General features: G+C 33.3%; 2 protein-coding genes and 1 pseudogene across 2 annotated transcripts; 1 reads left to right on the forward strand and 2 right to left on the reverse strand.

Moving 5' to 3' along the window:
* Positions 1-1990: 1990 nt before the first annotated feature.
* Positions 1991-4441, forward strand: LOC100810378 (inactive LRR receptor-like serine/threonine-protein kinase BIR2). The gene has a single exon (XM_014771881.3). The coding sequence runs from the start codon at positions 2222-2224 to the stop codon at positions 4052-4054; it is 1833 nt and encodes a 610-aa protein (XP_014627367.2). The 5' UTR covers positions 1991-2221; the 3' UTR covers positions 4055-4441.
* Positions 4442-7735: 3294 nt separating this feature from the next.
* LOC102668116 (CLAVATA3/ESR (CLE)-related protein 25) lies at positions 7736-9627 on the reverse strand. Its single transcript, XM_006603782.4, has 2 exons — positions 9215-9627; positions 7736-8093 (listed from the first exon to the last, which is right to left on the reverse strand). The coding sequence occupies exons 1-2, from the start codon at positions 9466-9468 to the stop codon at positions 8054-8056; spliced, it is 294 nt and encodes a 97-aa protein (XP_006603845.1). The 5' UTR covers positions 9469-9627; the 3' UTR covers positions 7736-8053.
* A 4703-nt stretch (positions 9628-14330) lies between these two features.
* Positions 14331-18741, reverse strand: LOC100804506 (putative rRNA methyltransferase YlbH; annotated as a pseudogene).
* Positions 18742-19029: the final 288 nt, after the last annotated feature.

Here is a 19029-nt window from a genome sequence, read left to right on the forward strand (position 1 = left end):
TGAGTTGACTCAACTGTTGGGAGTAAAGGAAGTGGAAAGACATGACAGATACTTGGGTCTCCCTACTTTGATTGGTAGATCCAAATCTCAAGTTTTCAGATTTGTAAGAGACATGGTGTGGAAGAAGCTAAAAGGCTGGAAGGAGAAAGCTTTGTCTAAGGGAGGGTAGGAAATATTGATAAAAATGTGGTTCAATCCATTATGTCCTATGTTGATGGGTTGTTTTTCCCTACCTCAGACCCTTTGCAACAAGATTGAGGGGCTAACCGCTAGATTTTTCTGAAGTGGTGACATAGAGAATAGAAAAATCCATTGGATGAGTTGGAGAAAATTGACCAGACACAAAAAGGAAGGAGGGGATAGGTTTTCGTTTTGTTAAAGCTATTCTTGCCAAACAATGGTGGAGGTTTACTACAAATGAGGACTTGCTGGTTACAAGAGTGGTAAAGGCAAGATATTTTCCCAACAAAACTATCTAGGAAGCTACAAAGGCAAATAGGCCAAGCTTTATTTGGTCAAGCATTCTCGAAGCAAAATGGATCATGGAGGAGGGATGGGAAATGGTGCTACAATTAAGGTTTTCAAGGACCAAATGGGTGTCATGAGTGGAGAATGGCATTTTTTATATAGATATGAGAGTACATGACCTCATGAATGAAAGCTAGCCCCGGTTGCTGGAATGTGATCTTGGTGAATGACATTTTTCCTGAGAGCATAACTAGAGTAATCACTACTATACCAAACAGAATGATGAGTGTGACTGGTTGGATTTATTGGAAATATTCAAAAGATGGAGGTTACTTTGTAAAAATCAGGATATCATGTGGCATGTATGAAACATAACCCAGTGCAATCAAGCTCAAATCCTCAAAATGAGATATGAAACTTAGTGTGGAAATTAAGGAGGAGCGTTGCCAAAGTGCAAGAACTTAGCATGGAGAGTTGTGTTGAATATTCTGCCTATTTAGGAAGATGTATAAGAGGAGTAGAGGATGAGGTTGGGAGAATGCTTTTGAGTTTTGAGTTTCACTATAAGAGTTGGGAATTTAGTAGCACATTCGCTTGCCAATTTGGCCTTTGAGTTTGTTGATAATCGCTGGATAGAAGAGGTTCCCTTTCACTATATGTTTCTTTGAAACATTGTTGATCAATAAAATCCAGTAATTTTACCATAAAAAAAGTTTATGATGCATTCCGTTCGAGTATTGAGAAAAATACACTTTATTTTAGGTTCAAGTATGATATTAGGAAAAGTCTAAAGAATAAAGTTCATGATTTATTAGACTTAATTCATTGGGTTTGATCTAATGGAGATCGAAGGAGATACAAATGTTAAATCACACTAAATAAAAATTTAAAATGAGATAAGAATTTACATTTAATATGGTTTGTTTGAATAAATTTTTCTTGGAGCATTTTGAGGAGAAGAAAAAAATAAAATAAATCTCAGCATAAACTAAAATTAGATTAAGTATAGATTAAAAATCATCTTCTAGAAAAGATTTTTTGAAAAATAAACTTTTATAAATTAGCCCAAGGATAATAATTGAACTAAAACAAGAAAATCCTAAGATCTAACAATAAAGTACTATTATATGTTCTTTTGCCTTAAAAAAAATCAAATCTAATAAAAGAAACTAATACCTTACAACAAGATAAATCAAGGTTTGAATCCTTTAAAAAATATATTTATATTTAATGTAACAATCCATCAAACAAGATTACTTCTAAAATTTGAATACATGTAAAAAAAAAAAAAAACTACCATCAATCACCAGCAGCAATTCATGTCGTGAGGTTACAAATAAAAATGGTGTGCTATTTATAAACGCAGCTAAACCATTGTCATCATTCACACAGTGGATGAATAAAGAGAACCTCAGTCAAAGACCCTGATCCAATCAGAAAGTCCAGTCAAACCAGCTCTTTTCAATCACCAAATCCCCACTGTACACACCTCCAAAAACCAAAAACCAACAATAATTTCTTCTTTTTTTTTTTTTTTTTCTTTTTTCTCTTGATTAAAGTTAACACCCCACCCACAACAAAATTCCACCTTCAATTAACTTCCTCTCACATTCTCTGCACTTTTATCTCCACATTTCCTCGCACCCCCCACAAGTCAATGGCACCACCTTCCCAACAACAGGGCTAGACCCAAACCCAAACCCCACCTTAAAAATCAAACCTTTCACACCCCCCACAACCCGTTTTCCCTTCCATGGATCGCAGCAACACCTTTTCCTCCTCGCTCCTTCTGTTGAGCTTGTTGGGGTTCCACCTCTTCTTTGTTTCGTCGCAGGTCGAAGACGACGTGACATGTCTCAAGGGCATCAAAGAAACCCTCTCCGACCCTCTGAACCGCCTCAGCAACTGGCGCTTCGACAACACAACCGTAGGTTTCATCTGCGATTTTGTCGGCGTGTCTTGCTGGAACCAAAGGGAGAACCGCGTCATAGGTTTGGACCTCCAAGACTTCAAGCTCTCGGGTAAGATCCCCGAGGCTCTAAAATACTGTGGAAATAGCATTCAAAGGTTGGATCTTGCTTCAAATTCTTTCTCTTCGGAGATCCCACATGAGATCTGTACTTGGATGCCGTTTTTGGTTTCTATAGATTTGTCAAGTAACCAGCTTTCTGGGGTTATTCCACCCACAATTGATAACTGTTCATATCTTAATGAGTTGGTGTTGTCGAATAATCAGCTTTCTGGTTCGATTCCATTTGAGTTTGGGAATTTGGGTAGGCTCAAGAAGTTTTCTGTGGCCAATAATAGGCTTACTGGAACAATTCCTGCGTTTTTCAATGGATTTGATAGGGAGGGTTTTGAAGGGAATAGTGGGTTATGTGGGGGTCCTCTTGGAGGAAAGTGTGGTGGGATTAGTAAGAAGAATCTTGCTATTATTATTGCTGCTGGGGTGTTTGGTGCTGCTGCTTCATTGTTGCTGGCTTTTGGGTTGTGGTGGTGGTACCATTTGAGTGGGAAGAATAAGAAGAAGGGTTATGGGGTTGGTTCTGGTGGTGTTGGTGGTGGTGGTGGTGGTGATTGGGCTATGAGGTTAAGAGGGTATAAGCTTGTGCAGGTTAGTCTCTTTCAGAAGCCTATTGTGAAGTTGAAGTTGGGGGATTTGATGGCTGCTACTAGTAATTTCAGCGAGGAGAATGTTCTTTTCACAACCAGGACGGGAGCAACGTATAAGGCTGATCTTCCGGATGGGTCTGCACTCGCGGTGAAGCGGTTGAGTGTGTGCAGGATCGGGGAGAAGCAGTTTGGGATGGAGATGAATCGGTTGGGGCAGGTTAGGCACCCGAATTTGGCGCCACTGTTGGGGTACTGTGTTGTGGAGGAGGAGAAGCTGTTGGTCTACAAGCACATGTCGAATGGGACGCTGTATTCGTTGTTGCATAGGAACGGTGGTGATGCGTTGGATTGGTTGATGAGGTTTAGGATTGGGTTGGGTGCGGCGAGGGGGCTTGCGTGGCTGCACCATGGCTGCCACCCTCCGATCATACAGCAGAACATTTGCTCCAGTGTGATTCTTGTTGACGAGGAGTTCGATGCCCGGTTGATGGACTTTGGGCTCGCAAGGCTCATGGCTTCAGACTCGAATGGTAGTTTTGTGAATGGTGATTTGGGGGAGCTCGGGTACATTGCGCCAGAGTATCCTAGTACACTTGTTGCTTCGTTGAAAGGGGATGTGTATGGGTTTGGTATTTTGCTTTTGGAGTTGGTGACTGGGCGAAAACCTCTTGATGTAAGCAATGGGGAGGTAGAGTTCAAGGGTAGCTTGGTGGATTGGGTGAATATGCATTCTAGTTCTGGCCGAATCAAGGATTGCATTGATAAAGCCATATCCGGAAGGGGACACGATGAGGAGATTCTGCAGTTTCTGAAAACTGCAATGAATTGTGTGGTTTCTCGCCCCAAGGATAGATGGTCTATGTACCAGGTTTATCATTCCATAAAGAGCATATCCAAAGAACAGAGTTTCTTTGAACATGATGATGAATTTCCCTTGATCTTTGGTAAGCCAGAAAACGAGGTTGTGACATAGTTCTTGAGGAAGCATTATTGCAGTATGAGACGCTGATGAGAGATTGTTCTCACTGAGATTACTATTTTATAGTGGAGAGTTCTCAGAATCGTGCTAATGTTTATGGTTTGAGCATGTCCATGGGTGACCCTAATCAGGTATAGTTGTATTGTATGATATATAATAAACTTTCTGGTAGGTTAGTTTTTATGAGATCTTATTATTTGTTTCACTGTTTCTTGAAAGCAAAGGCAATCTCTAATGATGTCCAAAATGTTTGGAATATGCTTAGGATTTGAATCCTCAAACTATATATATGTCCTCAAGTCAAAAAAATTGGGCATCTACTTGTGCTCTGTAAAGACATCTCCTCATGATGTTTTATTCATTTAGATCTAATTGTTGGAATGTCTGAAGCATTTAATTTCTGTATAAATAAATAAATAAAAAAAGCTAGGTAAGCATTTGAAAGTTCATGGGGGAACTGATTTATTATTTTTATGACATAAGTTTCCATGTAAAAAGATATTGTTGAATCAGCACTTAATTAAATTGTTTATCCTAATGCATTTGAAGTTTAGCAATTAATATATTGTTATAACGGGATTTGATCTGTTTGACAAGTTGGCCTTGTGCTCGAACACCATGCATTTGAAACGTAACTACTACTACTACTTGCTTCATGAACCAAAATCAAACCCACCATTAACAATGTAAATTTGACTTGTCTGTACTCTAGAGAAATGTAATGATTATATCACTAGAAAAATTATATGGATGTTTGAGAATGAAGCTAAAGATTGTTAGTTCAGACTCTAATGCTAGCTTGATCTTTCCTTAATAGTGTGTTTGGATTAGATTTATGGTGAGAAATAATAATCATTTATTTTTTTCATGGTGAAGGTAAAACAACAAATAATTGTTTATACTTTTTCATGGTACCGCCATGATTTTAAGGAATAGAATTGATTCATGGTGTTATCCAAACAGATAAATTACAGTGTAGCAATCGCCTAGGAAACATTTTTGGCAATATTAGCATCCCAAAAGTAGAAAGAAAGATGCAAATAATCTATGTGAATCATGGGAAGGGATTCTCTAATGTGGTAAACAATTTGAGATTGTGAAGTTCTATGATCCCATCGATCATTCTTTTAATTTTTCATTTAATAATATAAACTATATTATATTAATAAAATTGAAGGGTTGATATCTCGTGTAGTAGTAGTGTTACGCATTATTCCCTGGTACCATTGGAAGAAAAGATTTATTAACACTATATTTTTCTACAAATCCTCTTGTAAGTCTTTCTAATATTTTTAAGAAAATATAAAATAAAAGTTATTTTTATTTAATATTTTGAGAACTTGAGAAATATTTAATATATTTTTAATCTAATTAATAAAGGGGATAATATAAAGATTTAGTAAGAAAAAATAAAATTACTCTAATTTGTATTATCCATTAGCTTGTACAGGAATGTGTAATGTATTCGATAATTTAATTATTTTACTTTACAGAAATTTAGTTGTTGGACCGGTCCAACATAAATTGTTTGAAGAAACTATTTGTTAAGGCCTTGGCAATTTTTCTAGGGTAAAATACAAAAGACATGAAATTACAACTTATGATGTTGATTCAAGCTGTACTTATTTAATAGCTGAAAGGAATACTTATTTAATATATTATCGTCATTTGAAAACTTATGATATAAATTTTAACACGATTTTTAAAAAATTTAGTTTAAACAATCTATAGAATTCATAAATAATTTTCATAGACATGTAAAAGCTTTTTCAAATGTGCCTATTTAATTTAGAATGAGATTAGAAACACATTTTACGACCAATAAGTCATGTTTTTTATGTGAAAAACGTAAAAACTAAAACTAATAGTGCTCGTGTGATGTAATAAATCAAGTCTCTAATCCTTTTCCAAACACAAACTTAGTAGTTGATAAACAATAGGCAAAGCCATTTATCATAGACCCTAGTAAAACACTTTTGTCATTTTACCCGTCACGTTTCGGCCAAGTCAGACACATACTTCGTGTGGAAGGAATTTTCTCCGTTAAATTTCTCCTTATTAATAATAATAGAATGGAAAATTAATTGGTCAATGTTCCTAGTTTAGAAAAGTAAAGGGTGACAACAACTTATGTGGACCGTTGCAATCAAGCTAAGCAATGACTTAAACAAGATGATTGAATCAATGACTTTGAGCCGATAAAAAAGAAAAAAAAAACAATGACTTTGAACCTTATATTGCGTAAAATGGGGGAGGAGTATGGAAATTTCACTTCAAATAAACAAACAATTGAAGGATGTAGAGTATTCTTACCCAAGAGGTAGAATTAATCTTTCGAGATACTTAAATTTATTTAACTAATTAATTTTCCACAACAGATGATATTCATACATATAAACTTGAATATATGTGTTGTTATAAACTCTCTTTTCGATTCTTAAAGATAAAAAAACAAGATAATTTTTTCCAATTAGAGCCCATAACACACAAGATTGCTATTTTTCTTTATTCATAAAAATCAAACTCAAATACTAAAAAATTTACAATAATTCACTGGCATTACTCAATCAATTGAGCAATTGAGCGTAAATCGTTGATATACTGATAATTTTATTCTAAGATAGTAAATATAGTTTTTTAAGTGCAATGCAGCCTCTGCTCCTAAGTTGCACTAAATAGTAAGTAGACAAGCCAGGATGTGGGACCCCCTTAGAGATCCACAAGCTTTTGATAATTGAAAACATGGACATGATGTAGGACACTTTGTGATTCAATTGAGCAGACTCATCTGGTTTTTGCATCTGCCAATATATTCAGAAAAGAGAAACAAGAACTGGCAGGGGTGAGAATCTGTCTCCCATGCAATGGAGGAAAAATGAAACAGATTCATAATTTTGAATCTCAGTTTCTTTGGACCAAGTCACATCCTTCTCGAATCTATAGAAATCAGACCAGAAAGAAAAAGCAAAGATAAAGATAAAGCAGCGGGCAGGGATTGCTCCTTTGCTTATTTGGCTTTAGTGGGATGCCTGAATTTGCAACATCTCCTTAATTGATTAATCTATGATAATCATTTGTTTAGGATTTGCAAAATACGTGGTTTAACCGACAAAACCTTGTTTTTTTGGCTATTCATAGTGTCTAGTTGAAACCTATAATTGAGCAAGCAGTTATGATGTATGTTTTATGTTTATAATTTGTATGTTCACTTTGCCTTCTTAATTAGTAACTAAGTGGCATCACTATAGGTCCACATGGCATGGCAAACAAAACCCATGTTATTTTTTTATACAAGAAAAGGAGTTGTTTAATTGTATAAACTTTAAATTAAGGAAAGTGCTTTGTTGAACACAAGGCACTTAAAAGAGGGTGCCACCATAAAAGGAATTCTCAAAAGATTGCTAAAAAATTAAAGCCTAATAATTTGATGCATGGAGACTAGGCCTTTATTTATTGTGTACCGCTCCAAATAATCCAATTTGGAATGGTTTGTCTTGTTTTTTCCCCTTACTATATTCCTAACCACAAATCTCTCTCCCTCTCTCTAGATTTGAGTAGGAAAAAGTAAACAGTATACTGTGTAGCCTTCAAAAGTGTAGTCTTTCTCAAGGTCCTCACGTGTAATTTTTAGGATAAGAATGATGATAAAAACATACACCATTTCACTTATTCACGCATTCCTAGCTACGGCCATAAATTGCACATTTTTTTTTCACTTCAAGAATTTAAGGACATAGTTGAGTTGCATCCAAAATTTGGTTACTTTATTTCCTAAGGCCTTGATTTACAACACCATCAAAGGTACATTTCAAAGAGAAGAAGAAAAAAATAGAGAACATTAAGGATCACACTTATGACCTCTCCAAAACACTTGCAATACTATGTAACAACATCATCTTATAGAACACACTCTGGATTCTTCCACTAGAGAATAGCAAAAATTCTTCTATAATTTTTTCCTCACACTAGTTTTGGAACTTCACGATGCAATGCTCAGGCTTGTGTAGGTGGCCGTCTAGTTTTCACCACTCTCCTGAATAATTCATTCATATACATTAATTACACAAAAATATTAAGAATATGAGAGAGACAAAGAGGTGAGCTAAACGATGTGAACAGAAATGAAATGACATGAAATTCCATGGTAAGGCAAGATGCGCAGTGCAAACAGGAATAGTATGATAATCATCATAATGGGTCCTCAAATATAGAGTATTTAACATAAAATCAATAGGCAGAAAATCGAATAAGACATGAATTGGATTGTTAAATTCAAATGAGGCTAAAAGTAGTTCATGATCCTCCAATAAATTAATCAAGCTTTCCATAGAAAGGAAAAAGGAGTCACCGAATTCTTTTTTCCCCCAATAACTAAAGTGGTACAGTTCTACACCCAATGTCTTTTTTCGGTTTCTCATGAAAATAAGAGAAAGATTGCTAGTTAAATTAAAGAAGCTTTTGAAAAAGAGTGAAAAATTATCAAGTATGAGTCCATCATGCTCCATCACCCCTTTAGCTAAGTGGCAAAAAAATTTGTACAAGGCTATGCCTAATGTAATGAATAGAATGAAATTGCTTTCAACAATGTCTATTCTTGTTTTAACCTATTTTGAACATACGAAAACCAGGCTCCTAGCACATTAGCCACAAAATCAAATTTGAAATGAAACAAAATTAAGACATCTTGACAACATATTAGACAACATGCATCTTATCATTTATTGTTTGTGTATTTATTCTCATTATTTGACGTGAAATTGAAGTGAAATTTGCATGTTTAATGCATCTTCAAACACACATTTCACATTTTTCACTAATGTATGTTTGGAGATGTATTGGACCGCACCTTCCACTTCAACTCCATGTCAAATAATGAAAATAAATGCAAAAATAACAAACAATTGCTTCTCTTAAGACGCACATCACCTCGTATGAGAAAAACGTAAAACCAAACATGCTATTATTTATTTGCATGAACACAAGAAGTTAGGGCCCCAAGCCAAGATGGATTACCTTACTCTATGATCCTGCAGCTTTACCAAAACACTTAACCACCCACAATTCTTTTTTTTTATATTTTTCTTAATGTAGTAAGCCATGCAAATTACATGAACCAAAAGTATCATAAAGTATTAATTTGGTAAATGTGTGTACCTGTTGTGTATTGGATCAGGTCCATTTGGCACTCTTCTCTTGCTCACAATGAATAGTCCAGAATTTGAATGCAGGGCATGCCTCTGCATGCTAACCAACTTCAAATGCTTTGAGATAACATTCATTGGAACTAGCACTGTCCTCTTGGTTTGACGGTTCACTGAGATTGCAAGGAACATAAACCAGATGACTCCTAAAGATACCAAGGCTCCAAGAAGCAACTTTTTACAACTAATGACACCACCAACACCCATATCTTCACCCCTCTTTATCAGTTTGATTTTCCTCCCTGTGCAAAGGTGTGAGAATGCTTCAGCAACATTGTGGCATTGATCACTCAAAGAAAATATAAGAAGTATATATATATATATATATATATATATATATATATATATATATATAGAGAGAGAGAGAGAGAGAGAGAGAGAGAGAGAGAGAGAAGAAAAGAAAAGAAAGAGAGAGCAACAGAGAAGGACTTTCTGATTCCTAACTTGGCGGGCTTAGAGAGACTGGTTCTATTTAAAGGCAGACACTGTTCTATATTGGGGTGTGTGTGAAAAAAATTTCAATACTCTTAAAGTATTATATAAGTACTCCTACTAAAATTATGAATACGTATGGTTATTTTTTTATATAAAAATGATAAAAAAAACTATTAAATTAATAGTACTAAGTAATACAATTTAATTGAAATATATTGACATTGCAAAGATTTTTTACAATATCACTCAATAATGAATTGTGATGTATCATAAGTATGTGTTTGAAGTATACGAATGAGAAACCAAAAAAATATTCTCATGTGTAATAAGTGTGTTTGGAACCAATGTTACAGTGTAGATCGACGCTCTCACTACACATTCATAAGAACTAAGAAGTAATAAGAAGTAGATTTTGCATCAGTTGGGTCTCTTTTATAATGGATGTGGAGACACGATATTGTTTCAAATACATTATAAAATTATTAACTTTTGTAATAATTATTTTGAGAATTATATTTAGGATGATTTTTAAATTAATCTAAAGTAAAAAACTTTATACTAATAATAATGTATCAAAATTAGACTCTAATTAATAACCTATGAATAGAAACTAATGGAGTACTAAAAATTTGCTAGTGTGTGTTGTGTGGGGAGAGGGAGGGAGAGAGAGAGAGAGAGAGAGAGAGAGAGAGAGAAAATGGGAGTTGGGAGAAAGAGTGAAGAGAGCATGGACAAACATAAAAGGCCAACGAATCAGAAAAAGTTAGTTATTTGAGCCTCTTTAGGTGTAAAAAAAGGTGTCCACTTGAACTCTCTTTTACTGGGGTTGTGCATTTTCATGCAACTAGGAAAGGGGATCTCACTGTGATCTCCTCTAACTCTTAACTCTCACTGGGTTTGTACTTTGAAGGAATTAAACTGAAATCTGTGGCAATTTAAGTGAAGTGCTGATCTTTGAACATGTAATGTAAGGAACAAAATTACAAATGCATCAGAATTATAATTTCAATTGAAGTTTAACTATATTGAAAGAATCAAGACAGTGACCCGCTTTCCCTGAAAGACATTATAGGATACATTTATCTAAGTCACAAACTTGCTTAAAGTTTAAACATCATTAAAGTGAAATTCAAAGCATCTTAAAATTTATATATATATATATATATTGCTTAAGTAGTTCAATCCAATCTATTTTCTGCCTCTTTGTAGTTTATTTTTTAAAATGTACAAATTGATTTAAAATTATTTTCAGAATAACTCGAGATCTGGTTTTTCAAAGATTTTCATAACATTAATTTAATCCTTAAAATATGAACGCATCATGATTTTGTCATTGGACATCTAGAACCAAAATGGGGTTACCCTTCTTTTTATATATTTGTGCAACTCTTCGAGAATCCCTGAAAACAAGGATTCAAAACTTGGAAGTTGAGGATACTTGTTTTTTTTTTATTATTTTCATTGTTGCGGGGGGTCGAAGCATTGCATATGCGTTATGTAGAATAAAGCTAAAATGACAGACTAGAGATTATATTACATACCAAAATATAGTTAGTTTAATTGAAAAATAATCATTTGCATACACTACAAAAGTAAAGAATTTTACACTCTTGATCAATTATAAATCGTCAAAAATAAAAATTTTACAAAAATTAGTAACCTTAATATATATGACAATTTATAATTATATGTCAGTATAAAAAAAATTACGCTGTCGACATAGTTAAATTAAATTGTTAAACAAATGTCATAAATGTTTATATTTTGTCATCACGCTTAATTATAGAAATGTTATTTTTTTTGTTCTTTATTTTTAAATATTCATATAAGAAATAAGGAAAATAATGTAACATAACGTTGTTTTCATTATTTCTTGTATAAAATTTTAAAAATATGATAAATAGACTATATAATAACACCGTAAACAATTTATCAATATGCATGATAAATTTACTAAATTTTACGATAATTATTCTAAAAGTCACTTTAACATGTGATTGAATAATAACTCATAATACAAGTGATCTGAAAATATAATGTAAAATTGTTTTACATACGTGCATATCATTAAAAAAAATCATAAATGAAAACATAATCGTGTTACAAATGTTGATTCTAGTGGGCATGGTGTTTGAATTTGTCATTGCATAGTGTAGAACAAATGAATGCACCTTCAACGGTGAAAGTACAAGTCTAAATTCAATGAATGGAGTGTTAGTGGATGAGAAACTTTATGCCTCTTGTTTAGACCACGAGCTTTTTATCACAAGATTCATCTCATTAATTTTCAGTTTATCTTTTGCGGTTCGGGATCTTAATCAAGCTATCATGTTTTCTACTTGTAGATTTTCCCTCTTAAAAAGACCTATAAAAGCGTGTTTTGCATGGTTGATGATTGGATGAAATCGCATTCGCACTTCAAATGTGTCTCGAATACTAGAATCACGTTTTCTAGCACCAAAGTGATTCTAAAATCCCAATGTCCCACCCATAGAAGTAATATACATATTCTTTTATTTTAGAAATTTTATTTGTACACTTTTATATAACTTGTTTGCAGCTAAGAAAGAGGTTGGGAAAAAAATGAGTTATAAAAAGATATTAAGAGAATGCCTATTTTTATGTATTTAGATAAATATTCTTGAAATTGTTATTATATCAATTTAACATGTTAAAAAACAGTAATTTAGTCATTCTTTTAAAAAAATATTTAGAATTATATTTCAAGTAATTCTATTTTGCAATTGTGATTTTTGAACATATTTCAATTGGACGTATTTAAAAAATAAAAAGTTAAAAATAAAACGAAAAAATAAATAAAAAGGTGGAGGAAAGTAGGACTAGAAATCAAATTTGAAGTAACCAAAAAAGGGGTAGGTTTGGATCAAGATATAATTATTCTCTGAAAACTCTCAAGATTGAGAATATTATTAGAATCATCTAAAGAAGAGGGGAAGAGATAAGATTGAAAGGTGTCTGATCTGTATAGAAAGGACATGTGCATAGTTAGGATGAGAAACTTTCACTAAAATTATTTACTTACGATAATTGTGAATCCTAACATGGAATGTATGAGATGGAAAAAAAAAAAGTAGAATGAAAGATTTTTTTTTGGGAAAAACAACAAATGTGATAAAATTATATGATGAAAAAGAAAGAAAAAGGTTAAGGATTATATCTAGCGTCAGTCTTGAATTCAAGGGTTACTCTTAAGTCATGATTGACTATGATCAACCATAGCTTATATAATTATATTAAAGTCATCTTAATACTCTAACAACAACATATAATTTTTCTCTCAGGACCAAACGCTCCAGTATAGAAATCCATCTCATCTTCCACACTTAATAAAGTATAGAAAAAGCCAGTATATTTTTTATATTTATTTAAAAGGATCAAATATATTTATCAGGTCTAAAAAATAGGTTATTTTTAATTTATTATCTAAAATTTATTTTTGATTATCTATATTTTTGTGTGTTTTAAATAATATTTATCTTTAGTCTCATTTTATTATTAAATGATGACATGATATAGTCACCTTGCCAAGGCCTAATCACTTAATATGTGATTAAATTAAAATTATGTAATTATTTATTTTAAAATTTTAATTATTATATTTTATTTACTAATGATAGAAATGACTTGGATTTGATTAACGTTCGCTCAAAATCATGAGTTCATCTTCTCTTTTCTCTCTCCACCATCCATTCTTCTTGATGTATATTATTGGGTTACAAGTGTGAGGTGAAATTTCACATCGAACAAAAATAGAAAAGTTAAACACCATATAACTGGAAAAAAGACCCATAAATCAGAATAAGGTTTTGGGTTAAAGTGTGATGTCAAATTTCCTTCCCATATAAATTAGAAAAAGAAGAGAAGCACTTTTACGTAATGTTGTTTGCTTTTCCCTTTACATTGTATCGCATTTACTAAATTTCAACACATAACCACATACATAATTAATCTTTTACTATCATCCTATAACTTTCATTAAAATTTAACAAAACTTTTTCCCCGCAAAACCTCTCTTGTATCTTAAATTTTAATGGATGGACATACAAGGCCTTGAAAGGCTCATGGTTGTTTAGTTCAAGGGAAAATATCATAACGTGAACAATAGGCACTTATAGGATGAAAGCTAGAGATCAAATAGAGTTGTGATGTTAAAGTGTGGTATCAAATTTCTTTCCCATATAAATTAAAAAAAGAAGAGAAGTACCTTTAAGTGATATTGTTTGATTTTCCCTTTATATTGTATCACATATACTAAATTTCAACACATAACCACATACATAATTAATCTTTTACTATCATCCTATAACTTTCATTAAAATTTAACAAAACTTTTTCCCGGCAAAACCTCTCTTGTATCTTAAATTTTAATGGATGGACATACAAGGCCTTGAAAGGCTCATGGTTGTATAGTTCAAGGGGGAATATCATAATGTGAACAATAGGCACTTATAGGATGAAAGCTAGAGATCAAACAGAGTTGTGGTTGTGTTGAAAATTGAAATCAACTGATTATAATTAAATGGTAGAATGTCAAAATAATAATAATAAAAAAAATCAAACAATTTAATATCGCTTAATGAAAGATAACCCGTATGTTTGGATCAGCATCACCCTTGAAATAACTGTCAGTTACTTCTGCTTTATTTTACAAATTTGATATGAATCTCAGTGAACATGAAACCAAACACACTAAGCATGATTAGTGATGATTTCACTAATATTGTAGATGAAGTTCACTTACAATCACAATCCACTTCAACTGTGACCAACCATTGTTGGGTAATGAAACCTTAATCTACATTTAAAAAATCAATTTTCAGCTGAGGAGGGATCACATGTTATATAAAAGAACACAAGATATTATAATTCACCACATGACATGACATGGCCTGTTGCAGGGACCAACATAAGACTGTACTACAGCTTTTGAAGAAGTGAGGTAGGTGCCAAAAACTAATTCCTGTTGACCACTGTAACAGATAAAATATTGCACCGGCATGTTTTTCAGCCTTTACTGCGACTTTGGTATTTGAATGTGTCATCTCTTATTCTGGGACCATGTTGGTCCATAAATTGCCAAGAGTGTCCGGCCAAACCGCCTGTCAGTTATCTGTAGTTGCACACAACCATTTACACAGCTCAAATTGATGTGCATATCATTAATATCCACATGTATATAACAAATTCATAAATGTAGGTCCTGCACCTCCATTAGGCCAAAAGAATTTCAAGAAAAATTAACAGATGACAATTAGTGCATATGTTATACAGACACAGTGATATTGGTTACTTGAATTACCTTTACAAGGCTTCCACAAGAATCCAGCATGTCAGTTTTTAAAGCATACTCAACTACCTAGATCAGAACATGACTGTGAGTTCAATATAAGCTTAATAAGAAGAAGACCGTTAGGACCAAGAACAATAAGAAAGTAAGAAACTAGTACATACAATAAATGTGTTCTCTCCAATCAAGGATGATTCTGATATTTGCCTCATCAGCACCCCATAGTCAACTTGTGTATATGGAGGGGTGACACTAATGTAATCAAATGGGCCACGGTTTCCTGCATGTAAACAATTCAAATTTACACAAAAGAAATTACAGTGCTAATTTTAGTATTAGCATACTCACTTTGGCAGTTGTCGGTGGTGGAAGATAACGATGGAAATATTTATTGCATTCACTTGAATAAGAGTGTCAACAGTAGTTACATTACAAAATGAACAAATATAAGATATTTTGCTTCCAAATAATTTTCTGATAAATCCTTATCCAAGCAATACATTGTGTATCAAATTGAAGCATTTCACATTTCAAGCCATAAAGTACTTCTGTTTAATTTTGATACACGTCAATGTAAAGATTTCTATACTATCAACCAATTAGCAATCATCTTAGATATGATTTTAAAGTAATTATTGCAAAACTCAACAATCTTACCATTCATGGCAATATGATTGGATGACAATGTAGAAAACATCTATAGTGTTAGTGCAATCTAATTAAATTCAAAGTATTTTGTGTTTGTGGGTCTGTGTTATAAAATATAAATCATTTTGTAACACTATAATTTTGCATAACCCTAATCCCGGTTGACTAAGAGGCTATGTAGATATGCATAAAATGGAATTAAAAGGGAAAAGATACACATGCCTACAAATTGCTCTGCACGTTCGAAGAATTTTTCCACACGGACAGTATGTATGACTGAGGCATCAAGGAATCCAGTTTCCTCTAAGTTTGGGCGTAACACGTCTGATACAACCCATGGATCCATCTCAACTAAATGCACCTGATCAACCATATAAACAAGAGACTTCAGGAAAAAATAGTATTATCTTCAGGAAAATTTAAAAACAAATTATTGAAAATTCTTTTGTGCATCTCCTTGAACTAGATGATAATCTGATAATTCCATTTCTTAACAGAAGGCTGATTCCGTCAAATAGGAGATAGCTCAGATAATCTGACAAGTGATCACAATTTTTGCAAAGCTCACAATCCGTAATAGTGAATATAAACTAGTCACTGAAAACATTAATACCTCAGAACATCCTCGGCTGAGTGCTTCAATTCCAACAGAACCTGTACCACTATACAAGTCTAACCAGTGACCAGGTCTCAGAGCTGCAGGACAGCCACCAGCTGCCTTGGTGTTGAAAAAGTAAAATTATTAGTAACAAGAAAGTTGCAGCAAGGAAATTGTACAGACTAGATGAAACCCAATATCAATAATTAATTAGCAAACAAGTGTGCTACATAGGAAATAAAACATGAAACTGGTACCTGTAATATATCAAAGGCTGCACCTTTCACCACTTCCATCATGGGGCGTACATCCATGCCCTTTGGTGAGAGTAGCTTCACTCTTCGAGCTGTTCCACCAAGAACCTGCATGGGTCCGTTTCACACCCAAAATCAATTATACCAATAGAAAAGTTTGTACTTTTCTCAGAATCAATTCTACCAGCCCCAAAATTGATTTAGAAATGATTTCACAAAACTAAAAAGTTAGCCAAACACCCATTGTTACCATAGGACTCAAATTTGGTCACCCCATCTGTGGTTTTGAAGTCATCCTACCAGCCTCATAGTCATTGGAAATAAAAGCCAAGGCTACTGTCATTATTTTTAAATACTAATTTCTATATGATTTAAAGTCAGTAAATCAAGGTCATCACCCCTTAAGGTTTTAACATTTTGAGGCAAGAGGTGCTAAAAAGTACATGACAAACTAAAGGCAAGAGGCATTAACATCAGAAAAATAAGACAACAGTTTAAATATCTAACTTATTACATTAATTTGCAGTTAACTACTTAAGCATAACATTTAGAACAAAATAAAACAGTAAAATATTCTAGTGTTAAAGCTTAATAAGTTGATAGCATGCTCAACATTTGGAATGGGATGTAATGTAGTAGTATGGAAAGAAATGGAATAAAATTACCATGCCTTTTTTTAGATATTTCACACAAAGTGGGTCCATCCTATATCCCACAAATTGGGTGAAGAAAAATAAAAGTATTAGCCTAAGTTCATAAGACAAACAGAATATATAGTCCCAGATAGCATCCATGAAATCATCATCAAAATCAGTTTTGCCCATCATCACTTTCATCTCCATCTAGTATGTGACCAAATATCTTCATTCATTACCAGGTTAAGCTTTTAGAAGAGTTAATAATCAAGTCATATTGATATACCCCATAAGCTTGCCTCTATTCTTAATCTTTAAAAATCAAGAATGACCCACTGTAGGACTAGGAAAATATGAACCCCATAATTAAGGGAGACTTCGTACCCCATTGCCCAGAGGCTCTTCGCTATGCGAAGGTATGGGGGAGGGATATTCATCATAAACATCCCCACCATCTTAAAACCTTTAGGAATGCTGGATATTCATCATACACGTAGGGTGCAGTCAAGGAAAATAGGGATTAAATTAAACTCCTCTAAAGTGTAGGGCACACACATTCCTTGGAATGCATCACTTTCACAATTTAGTTCACAAACAACCTCACTCTAGCAATCTATCTATTCTATGAACATACGAAAATAACCGCCCTCTATTTTCCTCATCAATTAGCATTCCAAATTGAGAATACCTGAAGCAATTTATGGGTAGTACGAGGAGGCTTAGGGTCCTCTGGTGGGTCCTGCACTTGCTTCCCTCCTCTTCTCCTTGGTTGCTCCTTTGAGTCCTTTCTCCTCTTGGACTAAACAGTAGCATTAATTTCAAAAGCCTTTAATGAGATAGAGTAACCACCAATTTCATTCTTAAATTATGACCTTCTCACCTAAGTGACCCCTAAATTAAAAAAAAAAAAAAAAAACTACTTAAGTAGTCCCCAAATATTAAAAAAACTCTTCAAATTGGTCTGTGAACTTTACTGAAATATATAAACTCAGAGACTAAAGTAATGGAAGTTCAATACTTGTTCAAGAATTACTTAAAGAAAAAATTATTAGTTCATAGACCACTTGGGAGAAAGGGTAATACTTTGGGACAACATTGATGGTTTATTATATTTGAAGCATAAATAACCTTAGAAGACGACTGAGAAAAGTACTCATCAGCGTCAACATCGCAGCCATACTTGTCAAGCAAGATTTTTTTGTCCTCACTGGCCAACCCATTTCCGGATTCTGCAAAAATACGAGATTGCAATGCAATAATCTTAGAACATGAAAATTAATAATGTTTTATTATTTATGTGGGTAAAGTAGCATATATATAGGAATAATGGACTTACTGGTGTAAGAGACGAAGAGGGGTTAGGAGGGGTTAGGAGGAGAAGAAGGTGAGAAGAGGAAGTGGTGGTGACCCGAAAATTAATAATCTTGGTTTTTTGAAGGAGTAAGGAGAGTGTTGGAGGCGACAAAACCGCCATTGTTAAATGAACAGAGATGGTTTTGATTGAGTTGATAAGTGTCACTGAGTCTCAGTCAGATATCTTCACAAGTCTTCTTTATCTAAGAGGGGAGGAGGAACTCAAAGTCTGAAACTTTGATGAGGTGAAGATAGTAATATTGGATTTTTGTTAAAATTGGTCTAATCTCTACTCCTATGGATTACAAGAAGAAGAAAAAAACATATTTCAAATTTCTATTTATTAAAAAAATAGTTAATTTATTAAATTGTGTTATTTTTAATTAAAAAATTGTTGTTGTTAATCACTGTCCTTGAATAATTAACTAAGAAACTAAAAAATAAAATATTTATTGTAACAATCATAAAAGATCATAAAAAAAAGTTATGATAATGCAAGCACATGGTATATTTTGTTCTTTTGTGAAATTTAGATTT

Source organism: Glycine max, chromosome 19, assembly GCF_000004515.6.
Source record: "Glycine max cultivar Williams 82 chromosome 19, Glycine_max_v4.0, whole genome shotgun sequence".
Lineage (NCBI taxonomy): Eukaryota > Viridiplantae > Streptophyta > Magnoliopsida > Fabales > Fabaceae > Glycine > Glycine max.